The sequence below is a fragment of the Cervus canadensis genome, chromosome 7 (genome assembly GCF_019320065.1).
Source record: "Cervus canadensis isolate Bull #8, Minnesota chromosome 7, ASM1932006v1, whole genome shotgun sequence".
Taxonomy (NCBI): domain Eukaryota; kingdom Metazoa; phylum Chordata; class Mammalia; order Artiodactyla; family Cervidae; genus Cervus; species Cervus canadensis.
In genome coordinates this window covers 59,791,899-59,809,769 of record NC_057392.1, presented here as the reverse complement: position 1 = coordinate 59,809,769, position 17,871 = coordinate 59,791,899, and the positions used below count along the sequence as shown (strand labels likewise).

General features: G+C 35.0%; 1 protein-coding gene across 2 annotated transcripts in view; it reads right to left on the bottom strand.

Moving 5' to 3' along the window:
- Positions 1-1,351: 1,351 nt before the first annotated feature.
- The window catches only part of DCUN1D1 (defective in cullin neddylation 1 domain containing 1), a 30,331-nt gene continuing 13,811 nt past the window's right edge, over positions 1,352-17,871 (bottom strand). For both annotated transcript variants that reach the window (XM_043473626.1, XM_043473627.1), the window contains exons 4-7: positions 16,143-16,273; positions 5,780-5,862; positions 5,439-5,535; positions 1,352-4,151 (exon numbers count right to left, since the gene is read on the bottom strand). In XM_043473626.1, the coding sequence (XP_043329561.1) occupies positions 4,072-4,151; positions 5,439-5,535; positions 5,780-5,862; positions 16,143-16,273 (391 nt within the window). In that variant the 3' untranslated portion in view covers positions 1,352-4,071. The remainder of the gene's footprint in view (positions 4,152-5,438; positions 5,536-5,779; positions 5,863-16,142; positions 16,274-17,871) is intronic.

Below are 17,871 nucleotides of genomic sequence, written 5' to 3'. Positions count from 1 at the left end.
ACAAAACACTGAGCCTAGTGGAAAGTTGTCAAATAAATGAGTTTGTCAGCAAGAAATGCCAAGTACCCAACAGGCAGTAAAGAAAATAGATAGCAAGAATGCTCTGGTAAAACCATTTATGTAACTGTATTATGAGTTTAAAAAAAAAAACAGAACTATCCGCCTCCAGAATCAAATACAAATCAAGCAAATATTCAACCAAAATGGCAACAAAGAGTAAGGGTAAACCTGGAAAAGGGGATTTGTACTATTAGGAATTTTCAAACGTAAAACTACAAAATGTAAACCACTTCCCCTTCTGAAATCAAAGGTAAAGGTATCAGAACTTCACCACATTTCTATAAAATAAAAATAGAAATTATTGCTATATGATTGTAAAAATGGAGGCAAGTAAAGAGTTCAGAAATATACTTGTTTATAATCAATTAAATGATGAACCATAATTTGAACCCTAATTATCACATTATGTAGAAATCACAAATCCGGTATTGTGTCCTCAGTTATTAAGATAAATGTTAAATAGTTCACATTTTAAAAACATTTTATCATTACATTATCAAATTTGATAAAATCTTATCAAAACATCTATGTATGCAATATAAATCATGTTGTTAAAAGTATAAAGTAACATTTAAAGAAAACTGCTAAGGTGTCAAATAAGTATTTTCTATTAAATATATACAATTTAACATTTAGAACTCCATAAATTAATTCTTGCTAAAAGTTGATTCAGGTTTACAAAGGCATACTTTGTGAACTATAATAAATTTCCCCAGCACCACTTTCCTTTATTCCAAAATTCTTTCATTAGGTTTAACTTTCTTCTGTCATTCATATGTAAAAGTTACAGAAGGTTTACAATACGTAGTCTTCATAGTAACATGTTTTAAAAAATCTAAGCAAAGTGCATGTTAAACTGGCTACAACTACTCAAACCTCTTGATTATCATCAAATAAAAAATAGATGAACACTTCATTCACTTAAATCTTTCTGAGGAAAAAAAAAAAATAGTATACCTTGCTTAAATAAGAATTTCCCAGTAAGGGTACTATATAAAAGATTTCCCATGTTATTTTATTAACTCTCTTTCACTCATTAAAACTTTTTAAAAGTCTAATGAAGAACATATACTTACAAAGCCATATTACACAACTACAGTACTGTTAATTAAATAAAGCAGCCCAGTATAGTTGTAAACATTTTAAATATAGTAAACAAGACTTGGCAGGTCTTTTCTCCCAAAAACTTGCCATTACAATGCTCTTTCCATAAATAATTATCCTTTCTAGAAAAGTTTTCCGGTATATTTTAGTCTTTAAAAGTATTACACTGAAATAATATGTGAAAAGATTTAGTCATGGCAATTTCACTGAAGCTTTTATTGCCTCTGTTGGTAATATGACAGGGATGTAAGAAACACAATTGAACTTACAGAGATATGCAGATGATAGTCACTAAAGATAACCTTGATCTCAAGTATTTTTATATGTGGGCACTTCTAATTTTATACACTTTACTATTTAAAAAGCATTACATTTTAAAATGTGTACCTGTTTTGACATTTGGCAAAAAGGAAACTGTACCTGTGGTTCAGTTTAAAACAAAGAATCAGCATGGGGAGTTAACCAAAATAAAGACTGAAACACTAATTAATTAAAGCAATTCAAGTTGTGTGTGTGTGTGAGCATATGTGTCCCTTTCAACCTGTCAATCTCACTCTTTCACACACACTCACACACACATGGCCATTATGTATAAGCATTCTTAGTACAAAATATTCCCTGTAAGCAGACATTTATCCTCAGAAAAATCACACCACATTAAATCAGTCTTCTCTTTCAGGCCCTAGTAATAGTATTGTTTAATTCTAAGATGCCATCATAGAGTTAACAACCTTAACTTTTATGCTACATAATTATATTCAAAGTTTTATGTATTGTTTTGTTTATAATTACACAGTAATTATAAATGTTTAGTACCAAACTGATGACAAACACTATTTTGTTGAAAAGGTCTTGCATTTAAAAGGAAAAGTCTGTAGAACCCAAGGCACTAGGCCACGAACCAATATCGGACTTTTATGAAAAACAATTTATATTGGGGGAAAAAAGCTAATCGGATCTCATTTCAAAACACAGCGTACTGGAATTAATTAATCAATTCAAAAACAATACCGTAACTCAAAATCTTTAAGACAGGAAACAAAATAGTACATATATATATATATATATATATCTTATTAAAATATTTCATAATTGAAGTTCCTCTTAATATTTACAAATATGAAATCAGGAAATACTGAAAGCAGCAGGATTCTTCTTTTTTCTTTCTTTTTTTCTTTAAATAACCAATTCCAGTAACCTGAATAGAAATTTTCAAAATTTTCTTTTGATAGAATCATATTTTTTAATTAAAGTTATGATTAGAATGTTAATATCTATGGGAAGAGCTTTCTAGTCAATTTCAAAATCATGTAAATAAAAAGTAGCTTTAATATATAAGTTTTTTTAAATCATTTCCACATCTACATTATAATGTACTGCTTTCCTGAAGTACATTCCTTTGATAATTTCAACATTAGACCTTACAGAATGCCTGGATACACCAAGCAAAATCTACTCCTGCTAAAAACCAGTCATCCAATCTCTGAAGTTTTTCATTTTTTAAACCGGCCTTAAAGAAATGTTTAAAAAAGCAATAAACCCTTCTTCACGTGTCAAGAAGTGAACAGAGAAATGAGCATTTTCAGCATGAAAGCAGTTCACCGGTCTTGTAATAAAAAAAATAGACACAAGATACAGGTCCGCTTTGATGTGAAAACTGAGCTGAGTGAAATAAAAACATAGTAGAAACTAAATAATTTATGAAAATAGAAGCCAGATTTGTATTTTGCATCAAGAGCATGCTTGCTTGAAAATCTTTGCTCCTCAAGTATTTGGCAACCACAGTGATTAGCAGTTAAAACAATTTCAACAAAATAAGAAGTCATCAAAAATGGACTATTTTTCTGAAAGAGCAGTACCTATAAGAATTGAACTTCATGGCTCATTACAACCATTTTCAAAATTTAATTCCTACTATCTTCTTATAAATTAAGAGAATTTCATTTGTGTTCCATAGTGTGCTGACAAAAAAAAAAAACAACAAAAATAAACCCTCATGCCTAAATTTAGAATATTGTATTATGTAGCAATCTAAAACATTCAAACAAATTAAATAGTTTAACTTACTCAACAGGCATATAAGCATTTCAAAATCATAATGAAATCCAATTATGAGGTGCATAATGTAGACGGGAGTAGAATCTAACATTATGCAGATGTTTTTCTAAATAAAAGCCCCTGTAAGACAACTATATATAAACATGGGTAAGATAAGTGCAGACTAGGTTCTGTGGAACCTTTTGAAATCGAGGGTCTAAAACACAATAAAATTTTGGGTAGGCACACCAAGTTATCCTAAAAATTTTTCACGTTGGTTATTTTGACTTTTTTTCATCAGATACTCTACTCACATTAACAATACATGTAATTTGCCAGGAAAAAAAAAAAATCCCCCCATACCAAAACACCATTCCAGATCTGGTACACTTAAATATATCACTCTCACTGGAAGTGCTATCAGCATAGTCTTTGCAACTAGCCCAAAGCATATATTTAAGAAGTTTTTATAAACTGTGATGTTCATATGTTTAATTCTTATGCCAAACTTGTTTTCTGATGAAGACAGCATTGTGCTTTATGCAAGAATGGAAACTTCAAAATAATCACCATAAAGCTTCTAAGACTTATGGGAGAATAAACTAGGATGGTCCACAGATATAAGATGAAATCCACAATGTTGGAATAATAAATGTTTAGAGCGGCCCAGACTAGAAGACAAGCCCAAACCACCATTAGAAGAATGAAATATGATATGGTCCAAGATGTATCCTTAAAGTTTTGTCTCAACCCTCAGTCTGAATTGTGAGGATTGATCTTCAGTTCAGTCCAGCCAGCAGAAATTGACTGTGCAATTTTCCGTTGTTTTTATTGTACAGACTATGTACATTCTAGAAGGTTCCTTCAGTGCTACACTGTTGTACTTTTTGTCCCAGCAATTTGAGGGCGTGCAAATTCCACAAAGTCATCAATAAGAACAGGCCATGCTCCTGTGGGGGGGATATGTGAGAAAGGAAAGAAACAAAAGCAGAAATAAGGATAGTATTTTAATAGAATCCTTTTTTAATATCTTCCCTATAATTGTTAAAATATATCATTATAAATATCCCCACTGATAAGACCTCCAAATTTCTAGTTCTTTAAAGTTTCTACCTATTCCTTGCATTTTCTCATAGTTCTATTATTCCAACACTTGATCATTTTCTGAATGATAAAAAATAACTCTCCTGGTAATTAGTAATATATGGTTTTCTGAAGGCCACTGAAGTAATCTGGTCAAATCCGGCCTTGATATGATGACACATTGCCAGTGCTGAAAGCATATTAGGTTGAAATTAACCTTTTTCTGCATTTTAGGACAATCTTACAAAAGAAATTAAAAGCAAGGATCAGACACTAACCTATTTCATGATAATAAATTACTAAAGGATCTTAAATTACATATATGCATGCCTCTATACATGCTGCTATGGTAACTTCCAAATCAGCAAGTTCTCCACTTTTGCATAAAGCCTAACAGAAAGCACAATCATCAATTATCAGTCATTTCTCAATTCTTATAAAGAAAACAATACATGACAATGAAAACAAAGATGAAATAACATTATCTGTGGTTAGGTTAAATAGTTCCAGAACACTTTTAAGGAGACCAAGGTTATTAAAGATTTTTCAAAGAACACCTGTCTATTCAAAGATATCAAAATATATCTTGCTAATTCTCAAGGGGAACTAGGTAAGTATCTGTGAAGAAATCAATGTAAACTACTACCAGTTCCAGAAAACAAAAATATCCTGATAGTGGATGGTAGAGTTACCTTTCTATATACATGAAGAAACAGCAGACAAGTATTTAATCAGTGAATATTTACTGAATGCCAATAGTACTACAGTAGGAAAATAAAGTCCATTTCCACGTGGCCTAAGTCACAAAACTCAAGGAGTTTACAATCAAGTTCACAGACAAAAACAGACAATAAAAAAATAAATACAAGTACTATAAAAGTACATTAAGAAAAGAATAAGTTCCTAAAGTAGACTGAAAATCTAAAACATGAATGAAAATTACTCATGCCTTTCTGGAAGACATGAATACAGAGCTGGTATTTAAGGAAACAATACAGATTGGTAAAAGAGGATGAAGGCATTTTCTACATTCAGAAGAGCACAAATAAAAGCTCAGAAGAGGGAAATCTAAGAAAAACAAAAGTAGACAAGAAGTTCCAGGGTTTATGATTAAAGATATTTTTAAAGAATTGGTAGAGCAAAATGTTCATTACCTTCTTCATCATAATTAGACATGTCATCTGCAATCATTGTACTGAAGTCTAAAAGAAGATTCCAAGTATCTTTTGGTATTGATCGTTTATGATGTTCCTATTAAGAAAAAAAAATAACAAGAAGCATCCAATTCACTAAAAAGAGTTTCAAAAAAACAGTCCAGAAGATGCTGAGTACAAGAATGCAAAACAACCTATGTAATAAAATTCTGGAAATCAAATTTCTCATTCTACATCCATTACATGTTCTGAAATGAGTTAGGCATCCTTTAAAATGTTAATTTATCTTCAAACAAAGCAAAAATTTAGAAAACACCAAACCGCAGAAAACATGAACTTACCAACAAAAATTTATTCCATAAGTCTAAGAATTTAAATCTTCCATTAAGCACTAAATTCCAGTAGGCAATGGCCATTTCTAGATCTGTAATATTAAAAATAAATTATGTACTTCAAATGCCAGGAATATTTGTCCCTGAAAAAAAACACCAAGTAAGACAAAGATAGCCTTAATTTAAAAAAAAAAAAAAAAAAAGGCTTGTGTCCTGAATACTTACATAATAAAAATTTCCTATAGAGTTAAGTCCAAGCTTTATATCCTGATTCCATCACCAACGCAAAGGTTCCTTCAGGGCAAGAAGGGTATCACTTACCTCATTAGGGGTTTCTGAAGTTTAAATGAGATAATGTAGGTAAACATGTTTGACTACATCATAAGTATTGAAATGTTAATGTACAGCAGACCTCAGCCCTTTTGACATTTTGGACCAGATCATTTTTGTTGCGGGAGGCTGTCTTACGCATTACAGCATTAGCAGTATCCCTGGCCTCTACCCACTAGATGCCAGGAGCAGTTTCCTATCCCCAATGGTGACAACCAAAAATATCTCCACATATTGCCAAAGGTCCCCTGGGATGCAAAACTGCCCCCAGATGACAACCACCAAAGTACATGTATATGCTGTAATGCAAAGAGTTGCTATCCGCAATCCTAATTAATCTTACACTCCAAGTTGTTGGCTGACTGATCATGGTCTCACCTCAAGGAGACCATTAAGAAGACTGATTAAAATTTTAAAATTAATAATTAACTAAGATCTGTCTTTTTAAAAGTTTGATGAAGAGGATATAAATGACTATTTAACTGGAGCAGAGAAGGGTAAAGAAGCAGTATTACCGCATGACAAAATATGTATCTGTCTTAAAAGAGGAACTGAAGTAGTTATGTCAAGCTTTTATGAGTAAATTTACATTTCCAGGTCAGGAAAACTTCCATCCCAAGTAACTTAAAAGTTCTTTTGATATGAACTCCAAACTACTCTGAATAATCTGAAGAATCATGAGAGACTAAGACTCCAAAAACAGGCTCACATCCTACCTGAAAGAAAAATGTAACAGAACATAAGGCAAAAAATCTCCCATCTTCACTAGATCCTAAGCTCTTCAAGGATAGGGACTACATATCCCCAAACTAGCACTGAAACACATAGCAGGCATTCAGAAACTGCTGAATGAACAAGCTTCCTACGTATGGTTCTATTTACAAATATGTACTCACCTCCAAATTCATCATTATGTCTTCCCTCAAACTCAATGGAAAAGGTGCCTCTTTTTTCCTCCTATCCAAGGTTAAGCCCCTAACACCATTACTCTGGATCCAATATGCCATCCTGCCTTTTAGTTTACAGATTAGTTTTCTTCTCTCCTTGTATCCTCAACTTTGCCCTGTCTTCTGGCTTCCCCCTCCACAAACAAACACACTCAAGTTATCAACTAACTTTAAAAAAAAAATCTTTCTTTCTTGTATCTCTCCACCCTCTTACTAACTACCCTCTTTCTCCTTCCCTTCACAGATCATTTTGGAACAGTACATGGAGTCTTCTACTTTTATTTTTAATGTGCTCACAAAAACATGTCTGAAAGTCAAGTTCAGATCCCCATATTTTATGAGAACTAGAAACAGGACCTCGGTCCCTAATCACAAATCCTTTTTAATCTTCACAATCTTTAAAGCTTTACACCAAATATTCCTTTCAGGTTCTTTATTATTTTTCTTACCAATTAAACATAGAGCATACAAATCATAGAGATAACGTGCAGTAAAATTGCTGTCATTAGCCTGTCTAGTAGGATTTGCTGTTATTAGCATGCTTAATGATATCCTTCACTTCAAATGCATTAAATTTATGAAAACTAAGCTTATCACTTAGCATTTTTTTTAACTTTTAGAAAATAAGAATGAGAAACAATGAAATATTCAAGTAATTGTAAACCATGAAACACCTATAAATGCCCATTTCTCAGCTGATATACCAATCTAAGAATCTTAAAAGAGTAGAAGTATATATGCATGATGTTTGAAAGTTCAGGTTGTAAAAGAGAACTTTTTGTAATCTACATTCATTGTCCAATTTCTTTACCCCCCAGACACTTTAATTTTAATTCACTCACCCCACTGAAAGTAATCTCTGAAGGGTCGGTCACCAAGCCCTTCTGGTTGCCAGATAAACCTTAATGTCCTTAATTTACTTGGCTCTCTGCCATATTTCACAAAATTGAGCACATCTCCTGGATGGAACTGTCACTTCTTTTAGCTTTTTTTCCCTCTGTCCTTTCTGGCTTTCTTTTACTTCTCCTCTTCCTCTATTCATCCATTAAATGTTGATGTTCTATAACACTGAATGTCAGTAATAACCACTTCTACTTCTCTCAGATTTTTCAAACCTTTACCTTCTTTCAAGTTTTACGCTCAACCGTCTCTAACAAGTCCTAAAATCTGAAACTTCTCTATATATATTCTTGACTCTTACATCTAACTGCCTAAGGATATCTTCAACTGGATATGCACAAACAATTCAAATTCAAAAGGACTCAAACTCAACTCAGTATCTTACTTCTACAGATCTACCATTTCCTGCTCTTTCAATGAATGTTATCACCCTACAGTGATAACCTACAGTTATCTCAGTGAAACACAATTTTTCATTGTGAGCAACAGAACTACGCACTGCAGGTCTCTGAGCAGCCCCCTAATCCTAAAGGAAACCCTGTCATTCTAACAATACCAAAACTATCCCTCGCACATTTCCAAATATTCCCAAATGGGGATTAATGCTAACTTCCTCATCACACTTTCAAACAAAGCTTTCTCATTTTGGCTTCTAAGTACCTTTTGAATCTCTCTCTTCTCCATCCCCACAGGCCCTGAAAAGGGCCTATGCCAGGGTCCTTTTCATTTCTAGCTTCATAACCAACTTCTCGTCCTCTAGTTCTGCCTCCACTCCTTTTAAAGGACCACACTGCTTTCTGATGGACCTTGCAGGCATATAAATTTGGTTTCACTTCCATGAAAAAACCTGTACATAAATGTTTACAGAAGCTTATTCATAACTGCCAAAACTTGGAAGCAAGCAACATATCCTTTAGTAGGTACACATATAAACTGTGGTACATCCAGATGAAGGAAAATTATTCAGTGCTAAATGAAATGAGCTATCAAACCACAAAAAGATATGGGAGAAAACAAATTCATAATAGTGCTATTAAGTGAAAGAAGTCAGTGTGCAAAGGCTACACACTGTATGATTCCAACTAAAAAAAGGCAAACTTTGGAGACAGTAAAAAGATCAGTGGTTGCCAATAGTTAGGAGGGAGGAAAGGATGAACAGGAGAGCACAGAATTATTTCAGAAGAGTGAAACTTTTCTGTATGATGCTATAATGGTAGATATATGTCCTTATACATTTGTCCAAATTCACAGAACGTACAATATCACAATATCAAGAGTGAACCCTAGGGTAGGAATAAATTAGTAGGAGTTTGGGATTAAAATATACACACTATTATATATGCAGCAGAGAACCAACGAGGACCTAGTATATAGCATAAGGAAATACATTCAATATCTTATAATAATCTATAATGAAAAAAGGTGTGTGTGTATAAACACACACACATATATAACTGAATCACTTTGCTGTACACCTAAAACTAACACAACACTGGAAATCAACTATATTTCAATAAACTTTTTAGAAAGAAAAAGAGTGAGCCCGACTGTAAAATTAAAGTTTGATTGATAACAATGTGTCAATGTAGGTACAACTGTAACAAACGTACCACTCTGGTAGGGATTAGATAATGGGAAAAGCTATGTAAATATAGGGGAATGGGATAATTGGGAAATCTCTGTATCTTCTGCTCAATTTTGCTGTAAATCTAAAGCAAATCAAGAAACAAGATCTACTAACTTTTAAAAAGTCTGCAACGTTTCCCACTGCTTTCAGATAAAATCTACATTTCTAGTCAAATAGACTTACTTGCAGTTTCTCAAAGGTGCTCTGTCTCTCACCTCCAAGAAATTGAACTTGCTAATCTTTCCACATTCAAGATGGCTTCTTTTTCTTTTGGTTTTGAAATAATATATTCATTCTTCAAGGATCAAAAATTATAATCTTTGTGAAGACTCTGCAAACTCACCCAAACAAAGATGCTCCTAACTCCATGCTCTCAGAGTAAGCAGTCAATAAATGTTTTTGGATGAAACAGGAATACTCAAATATTAATAAATTTTTATTAGGAGCTGAAACACAGAAGATTAAATTTTACAGGAATAAAATGTCAATTGCCACAAGCACGTGAAAAACTGCCTGCCCTTTAGGGACTTCCCTGGTGGTCCACTGGTTAGGACTCAGCGCTCTACCTGTCTGGGCCCTGGGTTCAGTCCCTGATTAGGAAACTAAAATCCCATAAGATGCACAGCTCAGCCATTAAAAAAAAAGAAAAGCTGCCCTTTAGTCAGAAATGTCTGAATAACAGAGAACAGCTCAGCGAGAGAGAAGCGGTTTAATGTAGTGGTTTAACATCTTAAATCTCAATTCCTCCCCTAATTAAGCAGGCCCTGGGCAACGAAGCTCACCTTGCTGTAATTCAGGTTAAAATAAAGATAACAGCACCTGCCCTCATGAGGTTGTTTTAAGAATTAAGTGAGAGAATACACATGAAGTATTAGAACAGTCTGGAATATGTTCTTACTATTACTGTTGTTTGAGTAATTTTTAAAATTATTATTATAGATTCTGAAGCAGTATGGGAAAGAAAACAAACTCTATAATGTAACAAGAAGCAATGACAGCAATTAGAACAAACAGAAGGGTGACACAGAGGGAAAGAGACACAAGAAAGGCCCAGTAACAGTATTACCTAAAGCTGAGATACTTGCAGAATGAAGCCTTAAGCCCTTATAATAAAATTAAAAATGCAAACAGAGGTAATCCCAGTGTCACTCTTTCACAGAGAATCAACAAGGGCTATGTTCTGTTTCATAAAAGATGATCAGCTGAGTGCCAGACAAAAATGGACATGAATTGAGACTGAATCCAAACATAGTCCCTAAAGGGAAACAAAATGTTGCTAACTCACTAGGGAGGATGAATGGTGATTTAAAATCCTATTCACAAAGTCTTAATTTACCTAGAAATATCTAAGTTAGCACAACATAATACAATAAAAAGAACATAAAATGTGGAGTCAGAAGATCTGAGGTTGAGTCCCAATTCTAACAACTCTAAAGTTACGTGACCTTAAAAGTCAACCTCTCTGACCATGAGTTTCCTTATCTTAATGACAGGGTGTTTTACTTAGCTCAAAGGGTTGTTATGAGAACCAAATGGGATTGTGTAAATAAAAATACACATTAAAAAACTATAAAATAAGTTCTAAATATTAAATGTTTAATAAATGTTAAAAATTTCTAAATTCTAGCTGAACCCCAACAGTTTACAAGAAAATAACCTATAGACTTTAGTAAGTTCAGGATGATCCTAAAAATAATATGGCTGTTAAAAAACAAAAGCAATTTTTGGACAAATTAATAGAATGAACAGTCTTGCAAAAAATAACAGACCCATGGTGTTCTACATTAAATAGCCTCCTTCTGGAGTATTATATTCAGCTTTAAGAAATCTATTTTGAGAGAAACCAAGAAACTGGAAATGTTATCTAGGGGTGACAGCAACAGGAATAACAAAGGTCTTCTCAAATGAAGAATGGTTAAAATTTGGAATGCTGACTTGAAAAAAATGAGAAAGGATAAATGAGAAAAATCTTGAAAGGGTTAGCCTTCCTTTGTGTTGCTGCAGAAGACAATTAAGAACAGTGGTAAAAGTTATAAAGACGAAGATGTCATAAGGAAAAATAACAATAGTATTCTGTGATAAGAATGAACCACTTTCTAAAATGACATGTGTTCAATCCCCACCCTGTATGTTCAAACATAAAAGCTAAATGAGCATCAGGTACAGATGCTACATTGCATAGGTTAGATTTAACACAGAACTTATGAAATCCCTTTCAAATTTAAGATTCAGAAGACTACCAGAAATGGCAGGTGACTGAAGCAGACGGTGACAAAGGAAGTATCCTATCCTGGTGTCATAAGAAATAAGGTTACAGAAAATGAGAAAATACGGGAAACACCAGCTCTCATTATAGCTAGCCCAGCTATTTATAAATAAACCACAATGCTGTCACTGTCACTCCGCCAATTTTTTGAGGCCTCAACTCTTCTCCTACGATCTCCTAATTCCCTTCTGCCAAATATTATAATTTAGAGCCCTGTAAACCCTTAGAAACACTGTCAAGAAAACTACTTTCTTTTTAATTAACTTCAACTAAGCAAGTCATTACACTTCCTGACACCCAACATCGGTGCAAAAACAAAAAGAGAAATTATGATCTTTTATTACATTTTTTTAAATTAAGACTTTGTAGTTTCAGGTTTATGGAAAAACTAAGCAAAAAGTACACAGTTCCCATGTATCTTTACCCCATGCACGTATACTATGTCACTTCAGTCATGTCCAACCCTTTGAGACCCTATGGACTGTAGCCAGTCAGGCTCCTCTGTCCATGGGATTCTCCAGGCAAAAATACTGGAGAGGGTTGCCATCTCCTCCTCCAGGGGATCTTCCCGATCCCAGGATTGAACACGAGTCTCTTGTCTCCTGTCAGAGGGTTCTTTATCACTAGTGCCACGCCACGACCTTCCCCCATCTTTAAGGTACTGCTTTGTGCTGCGCTTAGTCCTTCAGTCGTGTCCGACTCTCTGCAACCCCGTGCACTGCGGCCCGCCAGGCTCCTCTGTCCATGGGGATTCTCCAGGCAAGAATACTGGAGTGGGTTGCCATGCCCTCCTCCAGGGGATCTTCCCAACCCAGCGATCGAAGGAAGGTCTCCCTCATTGCAGGCCAATTCTTCTTTGGTATGAGCCACCAAAGAAGTCCAAGAATACTGGAATGGGTTGCCTATCTCTTCCCTAGAGGACCTTCCAGACCCAGGAATTGAACCAGGGTCTCCTGCACTGCAGGCAGATTCTTTACCAGCTGAGACACCAGGGAAGCCTTTAGTATATTTCTTATAATTGATGAGCCAATAGTATTACCAAAAGTGTATTATTTTACATTAGGGCTCACTTTGTGCTATACGTTCTACAGTTTGAAGCTTTTTTAAAACAACTTTTAAGTTGTGGTTAGATACACATACAATTTATAATCTTAAGCATTTTTCAGTGTATAGTTCAGTAATGTGAGTTACATTCCCACTATTGTGCAATGAATCTCCAGAGCTCTTCACCTTAGAAAACAGAAACTCTATACCCATTGAACAATGTTATTTTTTTCTTAACCTCAATACTTACTACAATAAAACAATTTTAAAATCTAATTCTTCAGTATACTTTTCTCAACTTTTCCTGTAATCTAAAATTCCAATATACCATCATATTAATATACCCAACAGCTATAAAAATGTCAATTTTATTGAAATATCAATAACCTCAGATATGCAGATGACACCACCCTTATGGCAGAAAGTGAAGAACTACTAAAGAGCCTCTTGATGAAAGTGAAAGAGGAGAGTGAAAAAGTTGGCTTAAAGCTCAACATTCAGAAAACTAAGATCATGGCATCTGGTCCCATCACTTCATGGCAAATAATTGGGGAAACAGTGGAAACAGTGGCTGACTTTATTTTTTTGGGCTCCAAAATCACAGCAGATGGTGACTGCAGCCATGAAATTAAAAGACACTTGCTCCTTGGAAGGAAAGTTATGACCAACCTAGACAGCATATAAGAAGCAGAGACATTACTTTGTCAACAAAGGTCCGTCTAGTCAAGGCAATGGTTTTTCCAGTAGTCATGTATGGATGTGAGAGTTGGACTATAAAGAAAGCTGAGTGCTGAAGAATTGATGCCCTTGAACTGTGGTGTTGGAGAAGACTGTTGAGAGTCCCTTGGACTGCAAGGAGATCCAACCAGTCCATCCTAAAGCAGATCAGTCTTGGGTGTTCATTGGAAGGACTAATGTTGAAGCTGAAACTCCAACACTTTGGCCACCTGACGTGAAGAGCTGACTCATTTGAACAGACCCTGATGCTGGGAAAGATTGAGGGCAGGAGGAGAAGGGGACGACAGAGGATGAGATGGTTGGATGGCATCACCAACTTGATGGACATGGGTTTGGGTGGACTCCCAGGAGTTGGTGATGGACAGGGAGGCCTGGCGTGCTGCGGTTCATGGGGTCGCAAAGAGTCGGACACGACTGAGCGACTGAACTGACTGAATACAATAAAAACTAAGATTCACTATCAAAACTACATATTCACCCAAAAATTTCATTTATACTGTGCTCCAGTGAGAGGTAGGGATATAACTAAGCAATATGTCAGCCCCATTTAAATCAATATCTAATATGCACAACATTTTCTCTAATCTATATCAAAATATTGTGATACGTTCTAAACACAACAGAAATAATTCTTTAAGCACACACATGTAAATTCAAATGCTTCAATCGATTTTTATTTGTGGGAAGATAAGAGGAGACGAGAAAAAATAATCCAGTTAACAGGCGGCCACAGATACAAGACAGAGAAATTAACCCTAGGTATCCCAGCTTATTTTGTCGGTAAAATGAGGAGTTTTCCTGGAAGAATAAAATCCAATCGAAATTAACTGAAAAGACGACTTCATCATTCCAAATTTTGCTTAATAGTTATTTTGTAAATCCTTAATTCCGTCACATTTAGTCACTCTTTGGATCAATTCTCTAGTACAAATGTTGTACATTCATCCTTTCCACTAGCTTTCAGTCATGTCCTGTGTGTGCATGCTATGTCGCTTCAGTCTTGTTCAACTCTTTGTGACTCTATGAACCGTAGCCAGCCAGGCTCCCCTATCCATGGGATTCTCCAGACAAGAATGCTGGAGTGGGTCGCCTATCCCTCCTCCAGGGGAGCTTCCCAACCCGGGGATCAAACTCGCGCCTCTCCTATATTGGCACGCGGGTTCTTCACCACTAGCGCTACCGGGGAAGCTTTCAGTCGCTTCCTCGGTCTAATTCCATAATCCTTTTCTCAAAGTTCTTTCTCGCTAATCTAAAATATAAAGAATGATTAATACAAGATGCACCTATTAGCCTCTCCAATTACCTTATCTTCAAAATCAAAAAACAAACTCACTTCCATCATTTAACATGCTGTGCCTCCGTTTCTTCATCTGCCAAATAAGGATAAGTGTCTAGCACTCTATGAGTGGCACACGGTAGCTGGTGAATTACTGAATGAAAGAATGAGTAACTCGTAAAGTTGTTAAACATTAAATGAGGCAATGTATGTAAAGTACTTAGCACACTGCCAGGCACACTGCGCCACCATCATAATCTTCGGTGCATCCCCACTGCCCACAGATTCCAATTTAAGCCCTTCTGTCCTGTTTTTAAAAGAAGCCTTATTATATGAGTCTTATTGTGTCTCACCAATTTATGCTCCAAACAAGCATTTGCACTGAAATCAAATCATTTTCTCTTTTCCACAAAGAAGCCAAGCTTATTTCTAAAGTCTGAGACCTTTATTTAAAACTACCCTCTCCCTGGAACATCTTTCATCTTCACTTACCCAGCCAAATATCAAATCCTTGGGTTCACATTCCCTCTTGCCCAGGAAGCACTTTCCAACCATTCTTGCTTTTACTCATTTCTCCTTTTATCTAAAACCCTCATACTCATATTTATAATTTTGTATTATGTGCTACTGTCTACTTTCTCTGAATGATCTGCAAATTACACTGAAGTTTTTACTTCCACTTCCTTAGCCATCATCCCCAGAGCAAATGTATGGTTATTTTTACAGTATAAACTGACTGATCTAAACTGTTAACAGTGGCTATTTTGGGGTAAGATGATAAATAAAAATCACCTTTTTATTCTTTGTTACAGTTTCCAAATACTTCAAATCAAAAAAGGATTTACAAAAAAGAATAAAGTCACATGCTAAGACTCAGAAATGTTAAAATGCTATTTCAACAGATACACAGTGAAAAACTTATGATCCTAAGATCCTACAGTATCTTCTGAAAAATAAACAAGCAAACATACATACCCATGTCAGTGGAATTTTAATAACTATTTCCTGTATTGTAGTTCTTAAAAAAAAAATCAGTGGTTCATATATAGTATCCAGGGTAACCCTATTACTGAATAGGCAGGGTATTTTCTGATTAACTAGAAGTTCATTGTTTTTCATTGTTTTTCAGTAGCCAGTAATAACTTTATGCTCAAAACAGAACTTTTAATTACAAAACAAAAGTGACATGGTCAATGTAGTTGAATGTATTTGAAACACCAAATATAATTTTTAAAAATTCTTACCTAAACCTTTTTGTCCTGGATTCTTCGCAAAATTAAAAGTAAACTGGTAGAAATCCTTAAATCGTCCCGGTTCTTTCAATTCTTGCTCCATCTTGGGTATCTGGGCCTTTAGTTTTTCTATGCTGTCACATCTATACAAAATTAAGTTTATAAAAGATAAGCTTTTTCTTTATAAATCAAAAACTTATTTATTCCTATAACAGTTTATTTCATAGAACTCTTTTTAAAAATCCATTAAAATTTCATCTTTTTAAATTACATAAACAAGTATGGGATTAGCTGGAAGAAGAAAAGTTCTAATGTTAGCAATAATCACTATTTTTAAGAGAAATGGGCTATGACTTTTAATTATGTATTCATGGGACTGTCAATACACTCAAATGGTAGAAGTCAGCTGTAGTGAACATATGAGAATGTATTAATCAGCTTTGCAATCATCAGTTTAAACTGTAGTAGTATTCCTTACATGGTAACAAATCACAGGTCCAGCTTCCAAACAAATTGAAAGCTCAGTCTCTTGGTTAGGCGAGGAAACAGGCATTCCTCTTGAAAACTTCTCATTATATTCAAAGTACCATCTCCAACTGAAGTTATCTCAAATCAGTACTAAGCTTTTTTCTATATCTGAAACCATTCAATTTCCAAGGAGCTTAAATGGGTTCAAGTACCAAGTCCTACTTTGCTTACGGTAGAAATCTTCTGTTTTGGATTCCACAAACCAATCACTATATTTTTTTTCCTTCAAATCATTTTTGCTTTTGTTTTCCTTTCATGGTCTTTATAACACCTCCCAGATTATTAGTTTGCAAATTAAAATTCTGCTTTGGGAGTTCATTACATTTTACATGAACTCACTTTTAAACGAGGGAAAAAAAGAGTTCCAGTGAAACCAGTCCTAGTATTGAAAACTCCAGCAAGTTCAGGATAAGGCTGGCTCTGGCTATAAAACACAGTGTCGAGACGAAATATTAATTTATTGTTTCTCAGCTTTAAATTCACCCTTCTTTGCCCTACTTTGTGGCTGTTTGCAGTGGACTACAAATTGTGAGGCTTCATTTTTTTCTTGCCAGCTGGCTCACCATTAGGTTCTACCAATAGAGGGCGATGAAACACTGGAAGCGGAGGAAGGAATTTTTCTTAGCCCAGTCTGTTTTCTGCAGAGAGCGAGGGTGTCAGTGTACTGGGAGGTCCTAGCAGTGTTCATCAGTGGTGGCAACTTGCACAGCTCTGCAGCAAGTGACCCTTAGAGCTAGCTTCTTCTCCATCAGAGAAGCAGGCACAATGCTCCAGAAGTAGCCAGGCACTGTCTTCCAGGGTCAGAATCTTAGCCTTGTGGGGATCCTCTTAAGTTTCCAGGTTCCTTCCTTGTTTCCTTCCCTCATCTCCAGGGGTGGTGACAACTTCTTACAGCTGCCACCTTTGTTATACTTAGAATTTTCTTTTACCCCACTTACACAATATAATAATTTCTAAAATTTACCCTGTTCAAATCGCTGGTATGGTTTGTGTGTCCAGTCTGGACCCTGACTGATTACAAGGTCCTGCAGGCTCAAGAATCAGAATGACTGAACTCAAATCCTGGCTTTAATACTACTTAATTCTCTAGTTTCTCTCTACCTCTATTTCCTCATCTCTAAAATTCGGGTATAACCACTACTACAATCACAAAGCTATTGTGAAATGGTAGGTGAAGTACTTACTTAGCATAGTTCCTGAAATGAATGTTCAA